This window comes from Halichoerus grypus, chromosome 11, assembly GCF_964656455.1.
Source record: "Halichoerus grypus chromosome 11, mHalGry1.hap1.1, whole genome shotgun sequence".
In the NCBI taxonomy this organism is placed as follows: domain Eukaryota; kingdom Metazoa; phylum Chordata; class Mammalia; order Carnivora; family Phocidae; genus Halichoerus; species Halichoerus grypus.
This window is the reverse complement of record NC_135722.1, coordinates 26,216,158-26,236,733: the sequence shown is the minus strand read 5'-3', so window position 1 is coordinate 26,236,733 and position 20,576 is coordinate 26,216,158. Positions and strand designations below refer to the sequence as shown.

Genomic DNA, 20,576 nt, shown 5'->3' with positions numbered 1-20,576 from the left:
AAAAGAACAGAGAAAACTCAAAAGATAGTGTCTAATATTCAACCAGCAAAAATCACAGCAAGAAGTATAAATGTCTCCTTGCTAAATAAGCCATTCCCTTTAGTGATTCTCAACCCTGGCAGCACATTAGAATCACCTAGAGGAAAAGGGATTTTAAAGAAGATGCTCAAGGGGCGCCTGAGTGGCTCAGTCGTTAAGCACCTGCCTTCATCTTAGGTCATGATCCCAGAGTCCTGGGATCGAGCCCCGCATCGGGCTCCCTGCTCTGTGGGAAGCCTGCTTCTCCCTCTCCCACTCCCCCTGCTGTGTTCCCTCTCTCACTGTGTCTCTCTCTGTCAAATAAATAAAATCTTTAAAAAAATAAAATTAAATTAAAAAAATAAAATAAAAAAATAGATGCTCAAGCCCCACTATATAGGTTAAATCAGAATCTCTGAGAACAAGCCTTAACCATCACCACTTTTACTTTTTTAAACTCCCCAGATGGTGCTAATGTGTAGCCTCAGGTGAAAACCATAGCTCTCCAAGGGTTTCCTAACCCTTTTTGGTGCCCCAGAACTTTCCAATAGTCTACTGAAGCCTATGGGCTCTTTCTCAGAATGTTCTTTTTTTTTTTTTTTAAGTAGGCTCTACATCCAATGTGGGGCTTAAACTCACAATCCCAAGATCAAGAGTCACATGCTCTACTGACTGGGCCAGCCAGGTACCCCTCTCAGAATAATGTTCTTAAATACACAAAATGAACTATGAAGAGACTTCAAAGGAAAGCAATTACATTGAAATATAATTATTGAAATATCTTTAAACAAAGTTTTACACAGTAATAGATAATGCATTAAATAACAGGATCTAGTAATGAGTCTAGTGATGAGGACAATAATATTTGGAATATTTATGTCCAGTTACAGTTGTTGCTAACACTACTAGTGTGGTTTCTTGCCTACATTCATAATAGAAGGAAAGGTTCAATTTCAGTTAGAGAGTAGTAAAAATAAAGACTTTTATTTTCCCCATCCAACTTCACAGAACCCCTAAAATTTTAACCAGACACCTGGAGGATGGGGTTACAATGGACCTAAGAACCCATGCAAAGGATGTTGGAGAGCAGATGTTAAAAAAACGCATTAATCACTCCTTGTTAAATAGTAATCCCATTTCATAATAAGAAATATAATTAAATTACATAAATCCATTCAAAGTCCAGTTAGAATCTGAAAGAGTCATGGCTCAGCTCTTTTCAGAATCCCTTATACTCCTAAATATTTTCCTCTTGTCAAAGATGTAATTAAATGTTCACAAAATAATCTACATAGATAATCCTCAATCAAGTGCATTAATAAACAAGGAAGCTAACCAAAATGGCCAAGAATATACTCTGGTAGTTATGGCCACATTTAATTCTTACAACAAAAAGTCATTTATCATCATGAACCAGTTGGGTAGCCAACAGCATAACACTTTTGTTCTCTTGCCTGGGCACATTTTTATAGGGCAAAGGAAACTTGAACAGTTTTCTAGTATTCCACACAAGGGGACTGGACCTCCATAAGAAATGGAATTGTATTACTATTTCCTAAATCTACTGCTGGATCAGAGGAATAGGTCAGTTTAAGAAAATCTAGGACAAGTTTCCAGTGCTCATTTGAAATGGAATGAGGTTGGAACTCTGCTTAGTAGAGGGAAAGAACAGCTGTCCCATGGTTACACGTCCCCAAAACTTACTAGTAGTAAGACATTTTTTTTTTTTTAAAGATTTTATTTATTTATTTGACAGAAAGAGAGAGACAGAGAGAGAGGGAACACAAGCAGGGGGAGTGGGAGAGGGAGAAGCAGGACTCCCGATGAGCAGGGAGCTCAATGCGGGGCTTGATCCCAGGACCTGGGATCATGACCTGAGCTGAAGACAGGCGCTTAAAGACTGAGGCACCCCTACAATAAGAAATTCTATCAAAAATCCAGCTTTTGCCTTTGGAATAAACTATAATCCCATTATCACTCTTTAGGGAATGTTAATGGGGAGCAGGATGGAACCCCGAATCAAATGAGCAGAACAAAAGCTGGACTAGTTCCCATGGCATGCATTACCAACGATATCAGTAGGACTTTGGGAATGTCTTTGACTTGCATGATTTTAAAAACCAGAAAAATAACACAACTGTATGGCGTATACAGAGATACACACCAACATACACTATTTCAAATGGGTACAAAACCAAGAAAAATTGTCAACTAGATAATGTACTTTTTTTTTTTTTGGTAGGGACAAAATGTTACTCAGGAACTCTCTAGCATCTGTTCTATGAATTGTTTTTCTAGTAGTAGGGTATTGTTAACATGACAACTAATTTATTTTCTCTGTGAATAATAACAAGTGTACAACTGGCTAAAAGCATGAAGGATGGTAAATGGTAAATCCATTATGTGCTGACCTTTTTAAATGTTCTTTTTAATAATGGCTTTTTTTTTAGGCATAATCATATACAAGTCACTCATTTAAAGTATACAATTCCCAACAAAGTTTTTAAAAACGTCTTATCACACGGGGCGCCTAGGTGGCTCAGTCTTTAAGCATCTGCCTTCGGCTCAGGTCATGATCCCAGGATCCTGGGATCGAGCCCCGCATCGGGCTTCCTGCTCAGCGGGAAACCTGTTTCTCCCTCTCCCACTCCCCCTGCTTGTGTTCCCTCTCTTGATGTGTATCTCTGTCAAATAAATAAATAAAATCTTAAAAACAAAAAACAAAAAAACCTCTTATCACCTAACAAGAACCATACTAATAGCCATTACCTTTCCCAAACCCCTAGCCCTGGGAAACCACCAAACTACTTTCGGTCTCCATAGATGTGCAGGTATTTCATGTAAATGGTATCATACAATATGTGTTGTTTCTAGCTTTTACTTTGCATGTTTCCAAGGTTCATGTTTCATCATGTATCAGTATTTTCCTAATACCAAGTAAAGTTCCACTGTATAGATAATCCCACAAATCCCACATTTTATTTATCTGTTCATGGCAATTTGGTTTGTTTCCAGTTTTTGAGTTTTGTTTTGTTTTGTTTTCATACACACACACACACACATATACCCCTACAGGTGAAACTGCTAGGTCATATGGTAATTCTATTTTTAACATTTTGAAGAACTGCCAGACTGATTTCCAAAGTGATTGAACCAGTTTACATTCCAACTAACAGTGTTAAGAAGGTTCCAATTTCTCCACATCCTCACCAACACTTGTCTTTTGATGATTATGACCATCCTACTGGGTATAAAGTGGTAACTCATTGTAGTTTTGATCTACATTTCTCTGATCGCTCATGAACTTCAGCATTTTTTGATGTTCTTATAGGACATTTGTCTTTGGAGAAATGTCTTTTCAGATTCTTTGCCCATTTTTAATTGGGTTATCTTTTTATTGCTGAATTGCAAGAGTCTTTTGTATTATAGATACAAGTCCCTTATTAGACACCAGATTTACAAAAAGTTTCCCCCATTAGGAGGGTTTTTTCACTTTCCATGTTTAACCTTTTGTTATGTGAAGCCAACCCAGAGACACAGAATTTGACAAGGGCCTCACAGGCACTGTGCACTATTTAAACGGTTCTCAAACTTTTTGTAAAGAATCATTCTACAGGGGCGCCTGGGTGGCTCAGTCGTTAAGCGTCTGCCTTCGGCTCAGGTCATGATCCCGGAGTCCTGGGATCGAGCCCCGCATCGGGCTCCCCGCTCTGCGGGAAGCCTGCTTCTCCCTCTCCTGCTCCCCCTGCTGGTGTTCCCTCTCTCGCTGTGTCTCTCTCTGTCAAATAAATAAATAAAATCTTTAAAAAAAAAAAAAAAAAGAATCATTCTACATTCTTAAAAACTGAAGAACCAAACAAAAATTTTTTTTAAATGTGGGCTATATGAATATTATCATACTAGAAATTAAAATTGAGAGGGCGCCTGGGTGGCTCAGTTGGTTAAGCGACTGCCTTCGGCTCAGGTCATGATCCTGGAGTCCCTGGATCGAGTCCCACATCGGGCTCCCTGCTCAGCAAGGAGCCTGCTTCTCCCTCTGACCCTCTCCCCTCTCATGTGCTCGCTCTCTCTCATTCTCTCTGTCTCAAATAAATAAATAAAATCTTTAAAAAAAATAAAAATAAAAATAAAAAAAATAAAAAAAATAAAATTGAGAAAAAGTTTTTAGTTCATTTTAAAATAATTTTAAAAATATTTTCCAAAACAAAAAAATAATTAGTGACAACAACGGCAGTTTTATGTTTTTGTGATTCTTTAATGTGCGGCTGAATAGAAGACATTATCTGCTTCAGCTTTCAATCTATTGCAATATATTGTTTTGGATGAAGTATGACTATGTAACTACAGTTATGAAGTATATGACTACATATGTAGTTGGGAAAGGGAAAAGCACTTTTAATAGCCTTTTCATATAATTGTAGATAGCTCATGTTGCCTCTGAAAAACTCTAAGTTAAGCTTTACTGAAACTGTAAACCAGTTTCTATATGGCAGCTTAACTAATATTAAGGGATTGGTTAACTGGAGGTGGGAGGGGGAAAATGACAAACACGATTAATGATTGAAAGAATAAAATAATCTCTTTTTCCCATTCCCACCAGGGAAGTACAACTTTCACAGAAAAAAAAAGGTAGTTCTCCTCCAAATAGCTGTTTCTGTGGTAAATGGGGAGGGTGTGATGCTAGAGGTCACACCGAAATTAAATTAAAATAAAATCAGTGAAAATTTAACCCAAGGGATAAACATCAAAAGTATAGGGGAGAAGATGGTAAGTTAAAAGATTTAAACCTAGGGATGCCTGGGTGGCTCAGTCAGTTAAGGGCCTGCCTTTGGCTCAGGTCATGATCCCAGGGTCCTGGGATGGGGTCCCACTTCGGGCTCCTTGCTCAGCAGGGAGCCTGCTTCTCCCTCTCCCTGCCACTCTCCCTGCTTGTGCTCTCTGACAAATAAAATCTTAAAAAAAAAAAAAAAAGATTTAAACCTATATAAATAGTTCTTGACCATGGAGAACAGAACTAGAGGATGAGTCTCTAACATGGTTTTGTAATGAGTATTTTCCACTATTAAGGGTAATGACTGACTAAATATACTACAGGGAGGAAAACCATAAAATACTATCAGAAGCCTAACCATCCTCAAATAATCTGCAGTCTTTTCTCCACTTATTTTATCAAGAATGTATTCAAAAACAACTTTTAAGGTTCAGATATCTTCAACTCCTATGTGGTTTGCAAGCTTTCATCTACATAAAAATCACCCGTGGTACTTGTTTCAAATGAAGATTCTCAAGTCTCACAGAATCTGTTATAAGTCTGAAATTAAGGTGTACGTACCTATACTTGTATAAAGCAAGTATAGTATAAAGTGATTATGATGCAATGGACCATGGACACCATTTGGAGGAACACAATCTAATCTATCTGTTCTGAAAATACATTTTTCCAAACGTTGTTTCTTTAAAAATAAAGTAGCATCAGATCTAAGTCATTCCATTTTTTCCCTAAAACATTAATAAAGCTGCATAAATTATACTATCTGTGTGAAGTCTTTAGTCTCCCTTGGTAGTTAACCTTTATCCAAAATTAAAAATAGACTAGAGTAGCACTTTGCAAGACTATCTGCAAGTAGTAACTGAGACGATTCATATGCCTAGAGAATAAAGCAGTTTATGTGCCAGGTGACATTAGGACTGAATGCCAGCTTAGTCCTGTGTTTGTTCCTTTACCAGTGCAACAGAACTCTACCAGATTTTTTTTTGGTAAATGAATCTGAGTATGTATCCTGCCTATAATCCCTTCAGCCCTTCCAGAGACTAAAAATCTATTAAACATGTAAACAATTCAAAACTTAAGAAAAAACAGGCTAAAGATTTTCGGTCCAAATAATGATACTTATCATATTTGCTTATTAAATCTGCTTATTCATTCCCTAGGAAACAAATAGCTGCAAACTACAAATAAAAATTTGAATCTTTTAGAATTCAAAAAATGTGGCTTTAGACCAAAAGCAGCCAAGGTATTATTAATTCACTAGATAAACTAAGTAAAACCTAAAAATCATCAGTTAGGACATAATTTTGTCCTCTTGGCTTTATTCAGTATTTACTGATTATAAACTATCCATGAATCTAAAAATTTGCTAATTCAAATCCCTTTTTACATCAATTCTCACAGCATTACCAACGGCACAGCAAAACAAAACAAAACAAGAAGACTCAAATTCACAGCTAGGTCTTGTCTAAAGAGAAAAGATTTAGAGACAATGGCAGAAAAGCTTAAAACTAGGAACTGTTTTCGGCAATTATCCACTTAATAGGTACAAACATCTCAACAAAGATTTTGCAATTCTGGAAAGTCTACCTGGGACGTAAGCTGTATTCCTAAACTCCCATATTCTTAATGCTGAAGGAATGCAATTTAATGCATTATCTCTTAACACAGCACCTTTCTACTGTATTTCTAAGAAAAACCAATACTTATATATAAATACAGATCAATCTCTCTTAGGAACAATTATTGCCAACTAGAGTATTCTACCTGGTCAAAATATTAACAACAAAGATGAACTCAATTTTGGCTGCCCCAAACTGTTATACCAAGTATCACAACAGGAGGAGGAAAAGTGGGAAAGGCTATTACAGAAAGATTGTTAAAAACAGATAAAACTAACTGGGCCCAAAGAACACGTCATCTAATATACACACTTGGCCCTTTCCCCTCCCTACTCCTAACCCCCCCATCCACTTTGGCTTTATTATTATTTTTTTTAAGATTTTATTTATTCATTTGAGAGAGAGAGACAGAAAGAGCACAAGCAGAAGGAGAGGCAGAGGGAGAGGGAGAAGCAGACTCCCCGCCTGACATGGGGCTGGATCCCAGGACCTGGAGATCATGACCTGAGCTGAAGGCAGACAATCATCTGAGCCACCCAGGTGCCCCTCCACTTTGGCTTCAAAATTGTTTTGACAATACCATTATCTTTTAACTGATAGTAAGTATTAATGGTTACCCAACAAAACCTTAAACCAGGTTTCAGGTTTCAACATTGTATGTTTCATCTTTCATCTTAATAAGCATATAGCAGGGAACAGTTTTCATTATTTTCTATATTGTCCCAAACTTATTTTTCACCAAAAGACAACAATGATTTATGGCTCCAAGTTCCCCTCTTTAAGAACTACTGATAATTATGCTGCTTCAAGTCATGTAAATTTTCCAAAGTGAGGATCACTTTGTTTATATTATAAGCCTTCCTAATCCTAGGTAGGTTATAGATTGTTTTAAAAATGAAGTCTTACTGGGGCACCTGGGTGGCTCAGTTGGTTAAGCGGCTGCTTTCAGCTCGGATCATGATCCCAGGGTCCTGGGATCAAGCCCCAGGGAGCCTGCTTCTCCCTCTCCCTCTGCCTGCCTCCCTGCCTACTTATGCTATCTCTCTGTCAAATAAATAAATAAAATCTTTAAAAAAAAAAAAAATGAAGTCTTATTTCTAAAAGATGAGTGCAGAAACAGAATTTTAGGGATTTAAAGGTGCAACCCCCCCCACTCTTATGCCCAATTTATTTTTTCATATTTATGCACCTGTCCTCCCAAAATTAAATTCTATAGGAATTTGTAATGTATCACATACAGCCTAAATGCAAAATTCATCCATTCATTTACTGAACACCTTTAAGTATCAAAACAGATTCCCAGATTCCTAGATGCAAGGATGAATAAATAAGGCAATCCCTTCAACTCAGGTCCAAACCCCGTGGAGGAACTCTAGACAACAGCTAAATGCTGTAGGGGTACTGCACAAGGTAAAATGGAGCTAAAAAAGAATGAGATCAAAAGTTGAACCAAGCACTAATGTATGTATGTATATATACACACACAGAAGACAGCATATATCTGTAATTCCACACACTAACCAGATGTGTTTTCATTAGGGAACTGGGGAGAAACCTACAAGCACATAGTTTTGTCACCACTGAACTGGCAAAAACAGTAATCAAAAATACCGATGAAAAATGCCAAGGTAATTTAAATAGCTCTCTATGCAAAATGGAACTTCCTCACAAAAGTTAAAAAAAAAAAAAAAGACTACAATAAACCTTAGCAAGTGATCCTGCTTGTTTACAATCACTTCCCCCTTTCAAAGGGCACAAATCTATAGATTCAGTACCAAGAAAGTAATGACCATCCATATTTTTGAATAACAAATTTAAGATACTATCAGGTTTATTCAACCAACTTCTTTCTGAGCTTCAATGCTATAAGGCTATAAAAGAAATCTACACCTATCTTGCCATATTCTTTGTCCATCACATCCCTCTGCATCTTTCCAAAGCAAACACACTATTCAGAGTGGCTTTGATTTTTTTTTTACTAGTCTTCAGTTTTATTTAGCCTCTTTTTCTTGTCTAACATTTCAGCTCATTTTAGGTGCTCTTTCCTCTAACTATTCACCGACTAGTTAAAAGGTCATCGAGGAACACATCATCAACCGAAAGAATACTAACTGCAAAGGGAAAAATAATCCTTCACAGTGAAGAAACCCAGCAGTCATCACCCTACCCAAAGCAAACTAGTTGATTCATATTTTTAAGGTCACTCGTGAAGGTATAATTTTTCATTTCAGTTAAAGCTGAATAATACAGTATCTGGGATTTGCTGGAAAGTAATGAGGATGGGGAGAGCAAGTGAAAGTATGGGAAAAACAAGATTAGCCATCAGTTAAAGCTCTATGATAGGAACATCATACATTATACTTTTTTTATCTTTTTTTGCATGTTTGAAATCATTACAAAGTTAAAGAAAAGATTATATGAAGATGACGTTGATAATCAGATGTCAAGAATTGTCTTTTAGGTTGATGGAAGAAAGATACAGGAGCCACCATAAAGGTTGGGACAAGTTGAGCATCCAAAAGAAAAATAAATATCGCTTATTTTTTTAACACTAAATACAGAGAAACCCATGAATACACAGTAATCTCCTTGAAAAAGGAGAAAGAAAAATGGGGCGCCTGGATGACTCAGTCGGTTAAGCATCTGACTCTTGGTTTCAGCTCAGTGTCCTGAGACTGAGCCCTGCATGGGGCTCCACGCTCAGGGCAGTCAGCTTAAGATTCTTTCTCCCTCCCTCTTTCTCTGCTCCTTCCCCCACCCACACTTGCATGCTTGCAGGTGCTCTCTCTCTCCAAAATAAAATCTTAAAAAAAAAAGGAGAAAGAAAAAAAAATTCTTTATAGAAAAATATGAGCCAGTCAGAAAGAACAGAATTTTTAAAACACCACCATTTGCCACCTCCAATAATAACTATTTATTCAAGAATTACCAACTGACAAACATAATAAAAAAAAATTATCAATTGACAAATAACTAGTTAAAAGGTTGAGGAACACAAAATCAACCTGCAAATTACTAACTGCAAAGGAGAAAATAATCCTTCACAATGAAGAAACCCAGCAGTCATCACCCTACCCAAATAATCGAACAACCATCACTAATAGTGGAATAACCTAACAACCTGGCATGAAGTGCCTTTTGATGTAACATTATACCGTTCTACCCAAAAATATTTAAGCCAAATATTATCAAAGCTCTTCAGTTTAGACCTAACCAACCACAAAATTTTCAGGAAATAACAAAAGATGAAGGGACAAGTTAAATGATACCACACATACACAAACATCAAATCAACCCAGAAAATGAGAAGTTTTACTAGAAAATTGTCTTGGATTCTTCAAACAGTATCCCCCTAGGAGAAGGGGCGGGGGGGGGGGGGGGGAACTATTCAAGAGACGTAACTAAATGATGTAAACCCAGATTAGATTCTGATAAAGTAAAATAAGAGAAAAAGAAAGAAAGAAAGAAATCCTATGAATCATATTCTTGGGACAACTGGGGAAATGTGAACAGGAACTGGGCTTCAGAAATGATAATATTACTATTAATTTTCTTAGGTGAGAAAATGGATTCGTTATATAACTGCATCAATGTCCTTATATAAAAGAATGATGAAATATAAGGGGCTGAAATATGTGTCCACTTACTTTCAAACAAATAAGTATGCAGAGATAAAACAAGCAAGGAAAAACGGTTAACAGTTGTTGATTCTAGGTGAAGAACTGTATTGCAGGTGTTCATGCACTTTTCTTTCAATTTTTTTCTATGTACTAAACTTTGCACGGTAAAACTTTTAGGTTAATTTCTTTTCTCGTAAATTTTCACCACCATCTCTTCCATTTAAAACATCACAGTTCTGAAATATTCAAGGTCATGACATTTTGGTGTCTATAATTTTAGATAAATTTAACAACAAGTTCTGGAAACTTTCAATGAAACCTTAGGACATTACTACTCCTCAGCTTTCAAGTGACAAAATATGAGCCCATCTCAGAAAAATGGTAGTTATACATAAACAGATTTGATATGATTTTGAGACTTGAGACTTTGCATTCTTGGGCATTGTGACAGCATGTAAAACGTAAACAGAAGATTTCAGTACTGAAATCAGTCAACGAGCAAACACAAAATTTAGTTTAGCAAGCTTTCCCGACATAATGACATTTACAGTCACCCAGACTATTCAAGAGGAACTGCAACTTTGCCTCATCTCTGTCAACCTCCAAGAACAGCCTCTACCTTCTAAGCTGGGGACTTAAAAAACAAAAACCTAAGTGTAGTTCGTTACCATGGCAACGGGAAATTTCAGGAAATTGAGACTCTGCAAGCTAGCTAGCCTCCATTTTAAAAACTATTTACCTAAACGTACCAGGACTTAAATCGAAAAACAAACTGAATGACATCTTTCATAAGGTATCAGTTTCCTCTTTCAAACTAAAAGGTAGTATTTACCAAAATTCTGAATAAAGAGCAAAAGAAGCAAATCATTTTACTAAATATCTGATTTTTAAAATATTTATAGGTCACTTACATCCAGTACTAAAGCAGATGCTTTTATTTACAGTGGCCAAAACAGACTTCTCATTTCCGATTTATCAAATTCTGCAATATTTGTGTCGCTTGAAAAACGAAAATGAAATGCGGACAGAAGAGAAAAAGCAAGCAGGAAAAAGCCACACAATTCCCAAATCTCGGCATAACCATGCTCTTCTCCTACACTACTTCCTTCTTCATTCGCACTGGCAAGAGACTATTTCTCCAGATGAATTTCATCTCCGATTACTTCTCAAACTGGTAACCTATTTCTGGGTTTACTGGACAGGGGGCAGAGGAAACACTGTCAAGTTTTTCGAAAACAGCGACTACACGTTAAAGTAATCAATTCCTAAGCACCCTAATATCAAAACAAAATGGTATCAAAGCAAGGCATCCCACAGGAGTAGTCCCATGAACCTAAACAGGACGAAGTAGCTTCCTGACTATTGTCTAAATCAAATATTTGTTCATATTAACGTCTAAGACAGAGAAGCCAAAAAATAATTTCAACTCTCAGTCAGCTCTTGCTCCCCATTCCACCATTCTTCTATACCCGGTCCTCCGGATCCATTAGACCCCGATTCCTTCCTCAGGCGAACATGGCTGGAGTAGTCGGACGAACACAGACGTGGAGAGAAGAGGTCGCCACGAGGCCCCACCACTCTCTTTCCTCACCTGCTCCGGGGCGCCGTCTCCTGACATGGCCTCAGCTGATTAGAAAGGGAGAACTGGCCCGCGATGCGAAGCTAGAAAAGAAAAATTAAACTAAAAACCACCCAAACCAGTAAAGTTACCCCTTGCCCAGCGGAGCCAGACCGCCAAGACGAATCGCCACCGCCCACTCAGATATGAATTAAAATGGCTGCGCCCCTGCCGGACGAGGAGAGAGGTGTGGCTTCTGCATTAACTTCCGGGGCAGTGGGCGGAGCTAAGATCCCAACTCGCCAGTTACTCGGCCGCGCAGATACAGAGAGAACCCAGAGGTGGGTCCAATGCCTGGGCTGACGTCACGACCATGGGGTAGGGGAGCTGTTGATGAGCTGGCTACAACCGGCTGGGAGGCGGGAAACAGTTTAGCCTGGAGGCTCGCGCGCGTTTTGGAATTTAATTATCAAGCTGTGGAACCTGGTTCTTCACTGTTGAAGCCTGACTGCCAATCAGTTTAGTTCAGGCAAACTGGCCATCTTAGGGAGCAATGCTAAGTTTAAATGCCTTCTATACTTTGGAGATAAGGAATATATCGAGGTTTTCTATGCTTCTTAGAGATGAGAGGAACAGATCGAGCCCATATTAATTTATACCGCCACTATCTCCTACTGTTTGTCTAAGGTTTTAACGTCTGTAAGGCCCGGGTTTAAGCTCAGCATCTCACCGTGATTCCTCGTATGCAAAGTAGAGAGATAATAGCACTCAGGCTCTGGAGCCAGACTCCATTTGTTTGAATCCTGGCTTCATCTCTCACTTGATGGGTAACATGCTCCAGTTTCCTTGCCTATGGACAGACATAACAGTAGTACTCGCAATTTAAATAAGGTGTAACTGTAAAAGTGCTCAGAGCAGGTCTGTCATAGCCCAAGATTAAGTGAGAACAGGTCTCTTCTCAAACTAATTTCCAGTTAAAGATCATCTTACCGTGTCTCCTTTTATCCTCGCCAATGGCGGCTTACATGCCAAAGTAAACAACTTTTCCCGTACACACCTTATTCTTTTTCAGTCTCCGTGCCTCTGCTTCTATTTCCACCACCCTTTCCACAGCCTGAATTCTTACCCTTCCAAGTAATCAGACACATGAACAAAAGACGTATATTAACACAAAGATGTAAATGTTTATTGCACCATCCAACAATAGAGGACATTAAATATATTACAAAACATCTCTACAATGGAATGTTATGGGGCCAGTAAACTGATGCTAATGTACAATGACTGACAGATATCCATGATACTGTTACCTGAAAAAGAATGCAAAAATAGTGCACATTATATAGGAGATACACACACACACACATTTAAAATATTAAAAGATTAAAAGTAGTTATCTCCAGATTTGGGTGTCACATAGTTTGCTTTTTATCTGTTTTCTTTGTCTATGATTAATGTAAGAATAAATCTTTAAGAATAGTATTCGCACACAAAAGAATAAACATTCACGTTCTATTCTTCAAAGTTGGACTCAAATGCTGTTTTTTCCTAATATATATATATTTTTAAGATTTTATTCATCCATTTGATAGAGAGCAAGAGCACAAGCAGGAGGAGCGGTAGGCAGAGGGAGAGGGAGAAGCAGGCTGGTTTTCTCCAGGAATGTCCCATATTCTGGATATATCCAAAAGTGTGCTCTAAAGAAGTGATAAGATTCAGGTTAAACATTTTGGCAAAAAGGGGTGCCTGGGTGGCTCAGTCGGTTAAGTGGCTGCCTTTGGCTTGGGTCATGATCTCAGGATCCTGGGATGGAGCCCCAGGGAGTCTGCTTCTCACTCTCCTCTGTCTGTGCTCTCTCTCTAATAAATAAAGAAAATCTTAAAAAAAATTTTTTTTGGCAAGAATATGTCAGGTATAGCTATGTACTTCATTTTGTATTATGTCAGGAGATACATCAAATTACTAATTTGATGCTGCGTTTGATCACTTGTTTGGGTGGTGACTATCCATTCTCTCCTTTAGGTACATTTTACCCTTTGTAGTTAATGAGCAGGTAATTGCAGAGTAAGGCGTTGGCACAGTGCTAATTTCCTGTTCCCCAACAAATTTTCACCACAGTTTGGTCACCCATCAATAAATCTTTCCTGAATTAATAGTGAAATACTTGGTGAATAAATAAAAATTTTTTAATTCTATTATTCCTTCTGCATTAACAGAAAGTTCTTCTGTGAAAAAGAACTCTTCCTCATTAATACATAAAAGCAGGGTAACTGCTTAATTTTTTCCCTTTAATGATAAATTTTCAAAGCAAAGGTTTTGATTTAACATCTCCTTCAATTAGTAGAAAATGAGTTTTTTCTGGCTTTTTTTCTTTGAGTATCATTGTGGTTTCATGAGTTTTTTAAGACTTAAGTTTCAATCAATTGTAATCATTATTCTTTTGGGTCCAGTATAAGCCCCTTTATACTGGGTGACTGGGTCCCATGTCTTTTTGACATGATGCCATTAGTTTTGGAAAACTTCCTGACTTACTTGCACAAAATGTCTTAGACTCACTTACGTATCTTCCCTCTTACAGAATTGTACACTCCCTGTCACAGACCTAGACTCAGTCATTTCTCCAAGGTACCTTGGTTCCTTCAGTTTGGAAATAGTAATAGAAACAAAATGTGGGCAATAGATGTTCTTTGCTACTGGGTGCCATTGTTTCTAGGCCTTTCCAGTGTTCAGAGATAGGAAATGTATTTTTTAAATTATGAGTTCATATATTGATTTCCAATTCAAATTTAACAGATTGTCTTTTTTCTGTATTGATTCTACATTTGTATCTCATTTCTCTTACTCTTGGTCCTTTCAAAATATATTAAAAAGTTTTTAGATTACATCAAAATGAAAAGCTTCTGCACAGCAAACTATCAACAAAACTAAAAGACAACCTACTGAATAGAAGATATTTGCAAATGACATATCTGATAAAGTGTTAGTATCCAAAATATATACAGAACTTATACAACTCAACACCAAAAAACCAAATAATCCAATTAAAAAATGGGCAGAAGACATGAACAGACATTTCTCCAAAGAAGACACACAGATGTCCAACAGACACATAAAAAGATGCTCAACATCCCTCATCATCAAAGAAATGCCTATCAAAACCACAATGAGATATCACCTCACACCTGTCAGAATGGCTAAAATCAAGAACACAGGAAACAAGTGTTGATGAGGATGTAGAGAAAAAGGAACCTTCATGCACGGTTAGTGGGAATGCAAACTGATGGAGCCACCTGTGAAAACAGTATGGAGGTTCCTTGAAATTTTCAAAATAGAATTACCATAAGATCTAGTAATTCCACTCTTTGGTATTTATGAAAACACTAATTCTAAAGGATATATGCATCCCCATATTTATTGCAGCATTATTTACAATGGCCAAATTATGGAAGCAGCCCAAGTATTTGTTGATAGATGAATGGATAAAGAAGATGTGGTACACACCCCCACACACACTATGGAATAGTATTCAACCATAAAAAAGAATGAAATCTGGCCATTTGCAACAACATGGATGGATCTAGAGAGTATAATGCTAAACAAAATAGTCAGAGAAAGACAAATACCATATGATTTCACTCATATGTGGAATTTAAGAAAGAAAATAAATGAACAAAGGAAAAAAAAAGAAACAACCTAAAAAAGAGACTCTTAATTATAGAGAACAAACACATGGTTACAAGAGGGGAGGTGGATGGTGGGATGGATGAAATAGGTGAAAGGAATTAAGAGTATACTTATCTTGATGAGCACTGAGTAATATATAAAATTGTTGATCACTAAAAAACAAAAAATTAAAAGTTTCTAGATTAAAATACAAATACTAAAATATCTATCAATACATCAAGCAAGTGATGTTTAAGTCTTCTTTAAAAATCTTTTTGTCCTTAGATTGTGTCATAGTAAGGATGCTCAGTCAGGGTGCCTAGTACAAAAGTCACTTGAAATAATTCTTGTTTCTCTGAGTTTATGGGAGCAACTTGACATACAGTTAGGTTCAACTGTTTCATTTGGTTTCAGTTTTAATGTTTGCTCTTTTTAGCTGCAATTTTATTTTTAAATATAAAAACCCCATTACGTGGTTCAAGAATCAAAACTATGTAAAGAGTTATTCTCAGAGGAGTGTCACTTCAATCTCTAGACCCTCCACCCACCCAACCCCATTCCCATCCTCTATAGGTAATCATTTTTATTAGTTTCCAGTGTTTCTTTTTGCAAACATAAGCAAGCATATATTTTGCCATTTTTCTTGCACAAAAAGTCCACAAGTCTACACTTGCTTTTTTTCACTTAGTGTATTGTGGAGGTCACTCCCTACTTTACCAGTAAAGATTTTCATCATTCTTTTTTGTTTATTTAACATTTGGATAGTACTCCACTGTGTGGATTACCGTAAGCTTTAACCCAACCTTATTGATGGGAATCTGTGTCGTTCCCACTCTTTTGCTCTACAAATAATGCTTCGGCAAATAATCTTGTGCGTATGATTTTTTTACATTTCTGGATATATATCTTTGGGGTACATTCCTAAAGTGAGATTGCTGAGTCAAAGGGTAAATAGACATGTAATTTTATTAGATCTTACCAAACCCCTTCCATGGGAACTGTGCCATTTTGCACTCCCCAAGTCTGTGTATTTATTTTTCCCATAGATCCTTCAACAGCGTGTTGTCAAGGGTTCCCTGGGTGGCTCAGGCGTTAAACATCTGCCTTTGGCTCAGGTCATGATCCCAGGGTCCTGGGATCCAGCCCCACGTCGGGCTCTCTGCTCAGTGGGAAGCCTGCTTCTCCCTCTCCCACTCCCCCTGCTTGTGTTCCCTCCCTCTGTCAAATAAATAAATAAAATCTTTAAAAAACAAAAACAAAACAAAAAAAAGTGTGCTGTAAAATTTGGACTTTTGCCAATCTGATAGGTAAGAAGTGGTATCTCAGTACAGTTTTATTCACATTTCTTTTTTTTTTATTTTACAAGTGAGACTATAATCTTTTCATATGCGTAAGGGTCATTTCCTTTTACTCTGAACTGTCCATGTTTTTTGCCCATTTTTCTCTCTATTTTTGGTCTTCATTGTCTTGATTTTTTAAAGTGCTCTCTAGGGATGCCTGGGTGGCTCAGTTGGTTAAGCATCTGCCTTCGGCTCAGGTCATGATCCCAGGGTCCTGGCTCTGCTCAGCAGGGAGTCTGCTTCTCCCTCTCCCCCTACTTTTGCTCTCTCTCTGTCAAATAAATAAATAAAAATCTTAAAAAAAAAAGTGCTCTCTATATTACAGAGATTCACTCTTTGAGTGTTATATAGGTTGTAGATATTTCATCCTTATTTCTCATTTTTCTTTTAATTGTGCTTTTATGGATTTTTTTTTTTGGTGGGGTGACAGGAGGTTGGGTGAACTGTTTTTTTTGCTTATGTAAAAAAATTTTTTTAATTGTTATGTACTAGTATTTATCAATCCTGTCGCTCTGGATTTGGAAACCAAGACAGAAGGGTTTTCTCCATTCCCAGGTAATAAGTTCATTCATGGTTTTAGTATTTCTATGATTTCATTTTTTCCATTTAAAGATTTTATTTATTTATTTGACAGAGAGAGTGAGAGAGCACAAGCAGGGGGAACAGTAGAGGGAGAGGGAGAAGCAGGCCCCCCACCAAGCAGAGAGCTGGATGTGGGGCTCCATCCCAGAACCCTGGGATCATGACCCGAGCTGAAGGCAAACGTTCAGCCATCTGAGTCACCCAGGTGCCCCTCATTTTTTCCATTTAGATAGTGTTGTTAGAATTGGCAAATGAGGGGAGCCTGGGTGGCTCGGTCATTAAGCGTGTGCCTTCGGCTTGGGTCATGATCCCAGGGTCTGGAGATCCAGTCCCGCATCGGGCTCCCTGCTCAGCGGGAAGCCTGCTTCTCCCTCTCCCACTCCCCCTGCTGTGTTCCTGCTCTCACTATCTCTCTTTCTCTGTCAAATAAATAAATAAAAATCTTAAAAAAAAAAAAGAATTGGCAAATAAAAATACAGCATACTCAGTTAAATTTGAATGTCATATAAAAAACAAGTAATTTTTTATGTAAGTACATACCAAGGAGCAAAGGTAGGCAACTCTCTTTTAGCTGGCAATCCTACATTTGGATTTATGATCCATTTAGTGTTTATTCTGGTGTATATTAGGGAGTATGAGTCCAATCTTATCTTCTCCCAAATACAAATTCCACTTTCAAAAAGTAATTTTTAATGAAGGAGTAGTCTTAAATAAATTAGTGGCAATATGACATTTTGCCCCTGAATGCTGTGCTTTGCATCTTTTAAGAATTAAGAACATTTGGGGCACCTGGGTGGCTCAGTCGTTAAGCGTCTGCCTTTAGCTCAGGTCATGGTCCCAGGGTCCTGGGATCAAGCCCCATATCGGGCTCCCTGCTCAGTGGGAAGCCTGCTTCTCCCTCTCCCACTCCCCCTGCTTGTGTTCCCTCTCTCACTGTGCCTCTCTCTCTGTCAAATAAATAAATAAAATCTTAAAAAAAAAAAAAGAATTAAGAACATTTTTCTACCTAGCTAACATAATACTATCACATTTAATTAGATTAATAATTCCTTAATATCATCTAATATTTAGTACATATTCAGATTTTCCAATTGTCCCAAAATTTTCTTCACATTTGGTTTACTTAAAACAAGAGCCAATTTAGAACAACACATTATGTTTGGTTTTTCTGTTTGTTTGTTTTTTAATTTTATTTATTTATTTGACACAGAGAGAGAGAAAGATAGAGAGAGCACAAGCAGGGGGAGCGGCAGGCAGAGGGAGAAGCAGGCTCCCCGCTGAGCAGGGAACCTGATACAGGACTCGATTCCAGGACCCTGGGATCATGACCTGAGCCGAAGGCAGATGCTTAACCAACTGAGCCACCCAGGTGCCCTGGTTTTTCTGGTTTCTTATATCTCTTTTAGTCTAGGGCAGTTCCTTTTTTCACAACACTGATTTGTTGAAGAGACTGAGCCAGTTAGTTGTCTTCTATTCTTTTTTTAAGATTTATTTATTTGAGAGAGAGAGCACACGTGATTGTGAGTAGGGGGAGAGAGAGAGAGAAAGAGAGAATCCTCAAGCAGACTCTCCACTGAGCATGGAGCCTGATGCCAGGCTCAATCCCAGGACCCTGAGATCATGATCTGAGCTGAAACCAAGAGCTGGATGCTCAACCGACTGAGCCACCCAGGTGCCCCAGTTAGTTGTCTTTTAGAATGCATGTTCCACCTACAGATTTGTCTTATTGCTTCCTCATGATGTCATCCCATGAGCTTCCTGTTGCAGGTGTGGTTAAAATCCATTAAATAATATAAAGCTTTATACTGGATTAGGGTTGGAGACAGTCTGATTCTGTTATATTCTTCTTGCAACTAGAAAGTAATTCTTTGGAACCACATACATGTTAGGTTCTTCATCAATTATTCACCTCATGGTTCTTACACTAACTGATAATTTTTGACTTGCTAATTTAGAGGTTATTTTATTATCATTTTCTAATTATATGATTGGTTTTACATTGATTTACTAGCATTCTTTTTTTTTAAGATTTTATTTATTTATTTGACAGGGAGAGACACAGCGAGAGAGGAAACACAGCAGGGGGAGTGGGAGAGGGAGAGAGAAGCAGGGTTTCCACGGAGCAGGGAACCTGATGCGGGGCTCAATCCCAGGACCCTGGGATCATGACCTGAGCTGAAGGCAGACACTTAACGACTGAGCCACCCAGGTGCCCTGATTTACTAGCATTCTTTTTTTTAAATTAATTTTTAAAAAATATTTTATTTATTTATTTGACACAGAGAGAGAGAGAGAGACAGCTAGAGAGGGAACACAAGCAGGGGGAGCCGGAGAGGGAGAAGCGGGGTCCTGGCAGAGCAGGGAGCCCAGTATGGGGCTTGATCCCAGGACTCTGGGATCATGACCTGAGCCGAAGGCAAATGCTTAAAGACTGAGCCACCCAGGCGCCCCGATTTACTAGCATTTTTGTGAAGAGTTTTCCCTTATGAACTGAGCCTACATAGTTTATTAGAGAGCAGGTTAAAGACTTAATTTTTCTCCTCTACTTTTCAAATTTTAAGTAAGGGAGTGAATTAATAATATGTGCCTCCTGTGGGGACAAGTGAATTTTTCCTGCATTTTTCTTTTTTTGGGGTATCATTTTGGAATTCAGACTTTCATAAATTCAATGTGTTTCCATAAACTACAATCTAGAGAGTGTGTTGTCCTAGAAGTCACACGAAGAAAGTTTATCAAGAAGGAAGTGATCAACCGTGAAACCATGAGCCAGGTGCTAGGTCAAGTAAAATTAAGATTGGGAATTCTCCATTGGACTTAGCAGTATAGAGATTATTGATGACCTTCACCACAGCAGTTTTGAAGGAGTTATGGGAGCAAGTACCTGATGAAGTGGGTTTAAGAAAGAGAAGAGGGGAATTAAAGAGCAGTCTTTGAAGGGATTTTCCTGCAAAATAAAGCAAGAAAAAGGAGGGGAGAACAGTAGCTACTAGTACAGTGAGTCGAGAGAGAAATTTTTATTTGTTTTGTTTGTTTACTATGATAGCTTTTATTTTTTTTATTTTTTTTTAAAGATTTTATTTATTTATTTGAGAGAGAGAGAGACAGCGAGAGAGGGAACACAAGCAGGGGGAGTGGGAGAGGGAAAAGGAGGCTTCCTGCCTGAGCAGGGAGCCCGATGCGGCGCTCGATCCCGGACCCCGGGATCATGACCTGAGTGGAAGGCAGACACTTTACGACCGAGCCACCCAGGTGCCCCAAAAGTCCGTAAGAATTTTTTAAAAAATCAATTTCTGTCAGCAGTCTCATCAGGCTGCCCCCCCCAAGAGACTACTTCTATCCACCTTATTTTCTTTATAGTCACTGCCATTCCATTAGTAACCACTTGTCCTTCTTTTAAAGCCCTGC

The 20,576-nt window shown here is 38.0% G+C and overlaps 1 protein-coding gene and 1 long non-coding RNA gene across 3 annotated transcripts in view; one reads left to right on the top strand and one right to left on the bottom strand.

The window, feature by feature from the left end:
- CSTF3 (cleavage stimulation factor subunit 3) overlaps positions 1-11,831 on the bottom strand; it is a 70,089-nt gene extending 58,258 nt beyond the window's left edge. The window contains exon 1 of one of the 2 annotated variants that reach the window (XM_078058233.1): positions 11,620-11,831. In XM_078058233.1, the coding sequence (XP_077914359.1) occupies positions 11,620-11,646 (27 nt within the window). In that variant the 5' untranslated portion in view covers positions 11,647-11,831. Of the gene's footprint in view, positions 1-11,497 lie in introns of both variants that reach the window. The other variant, XM_078058234.1, reaches the window with a different exon arrangement.
- Positions 11,832-11,872: 41 nt separating this feature from the next.
- The window catches only part of LOC118545203 (uncharacterized), a 79,277-nt gene continuing 70,573 nt past the window's right edge, over positions 11,873-20,576 (top strand). The window contains exon 1 of the long non-coding RNA XR_013442677.1: positions 11,873-11,927. This is a non-coding gene — a long non-coding RNA (uncharacterized LOC118545203). The remainder of the gene's footprint in view (positions 11,928-20,576) is intronic.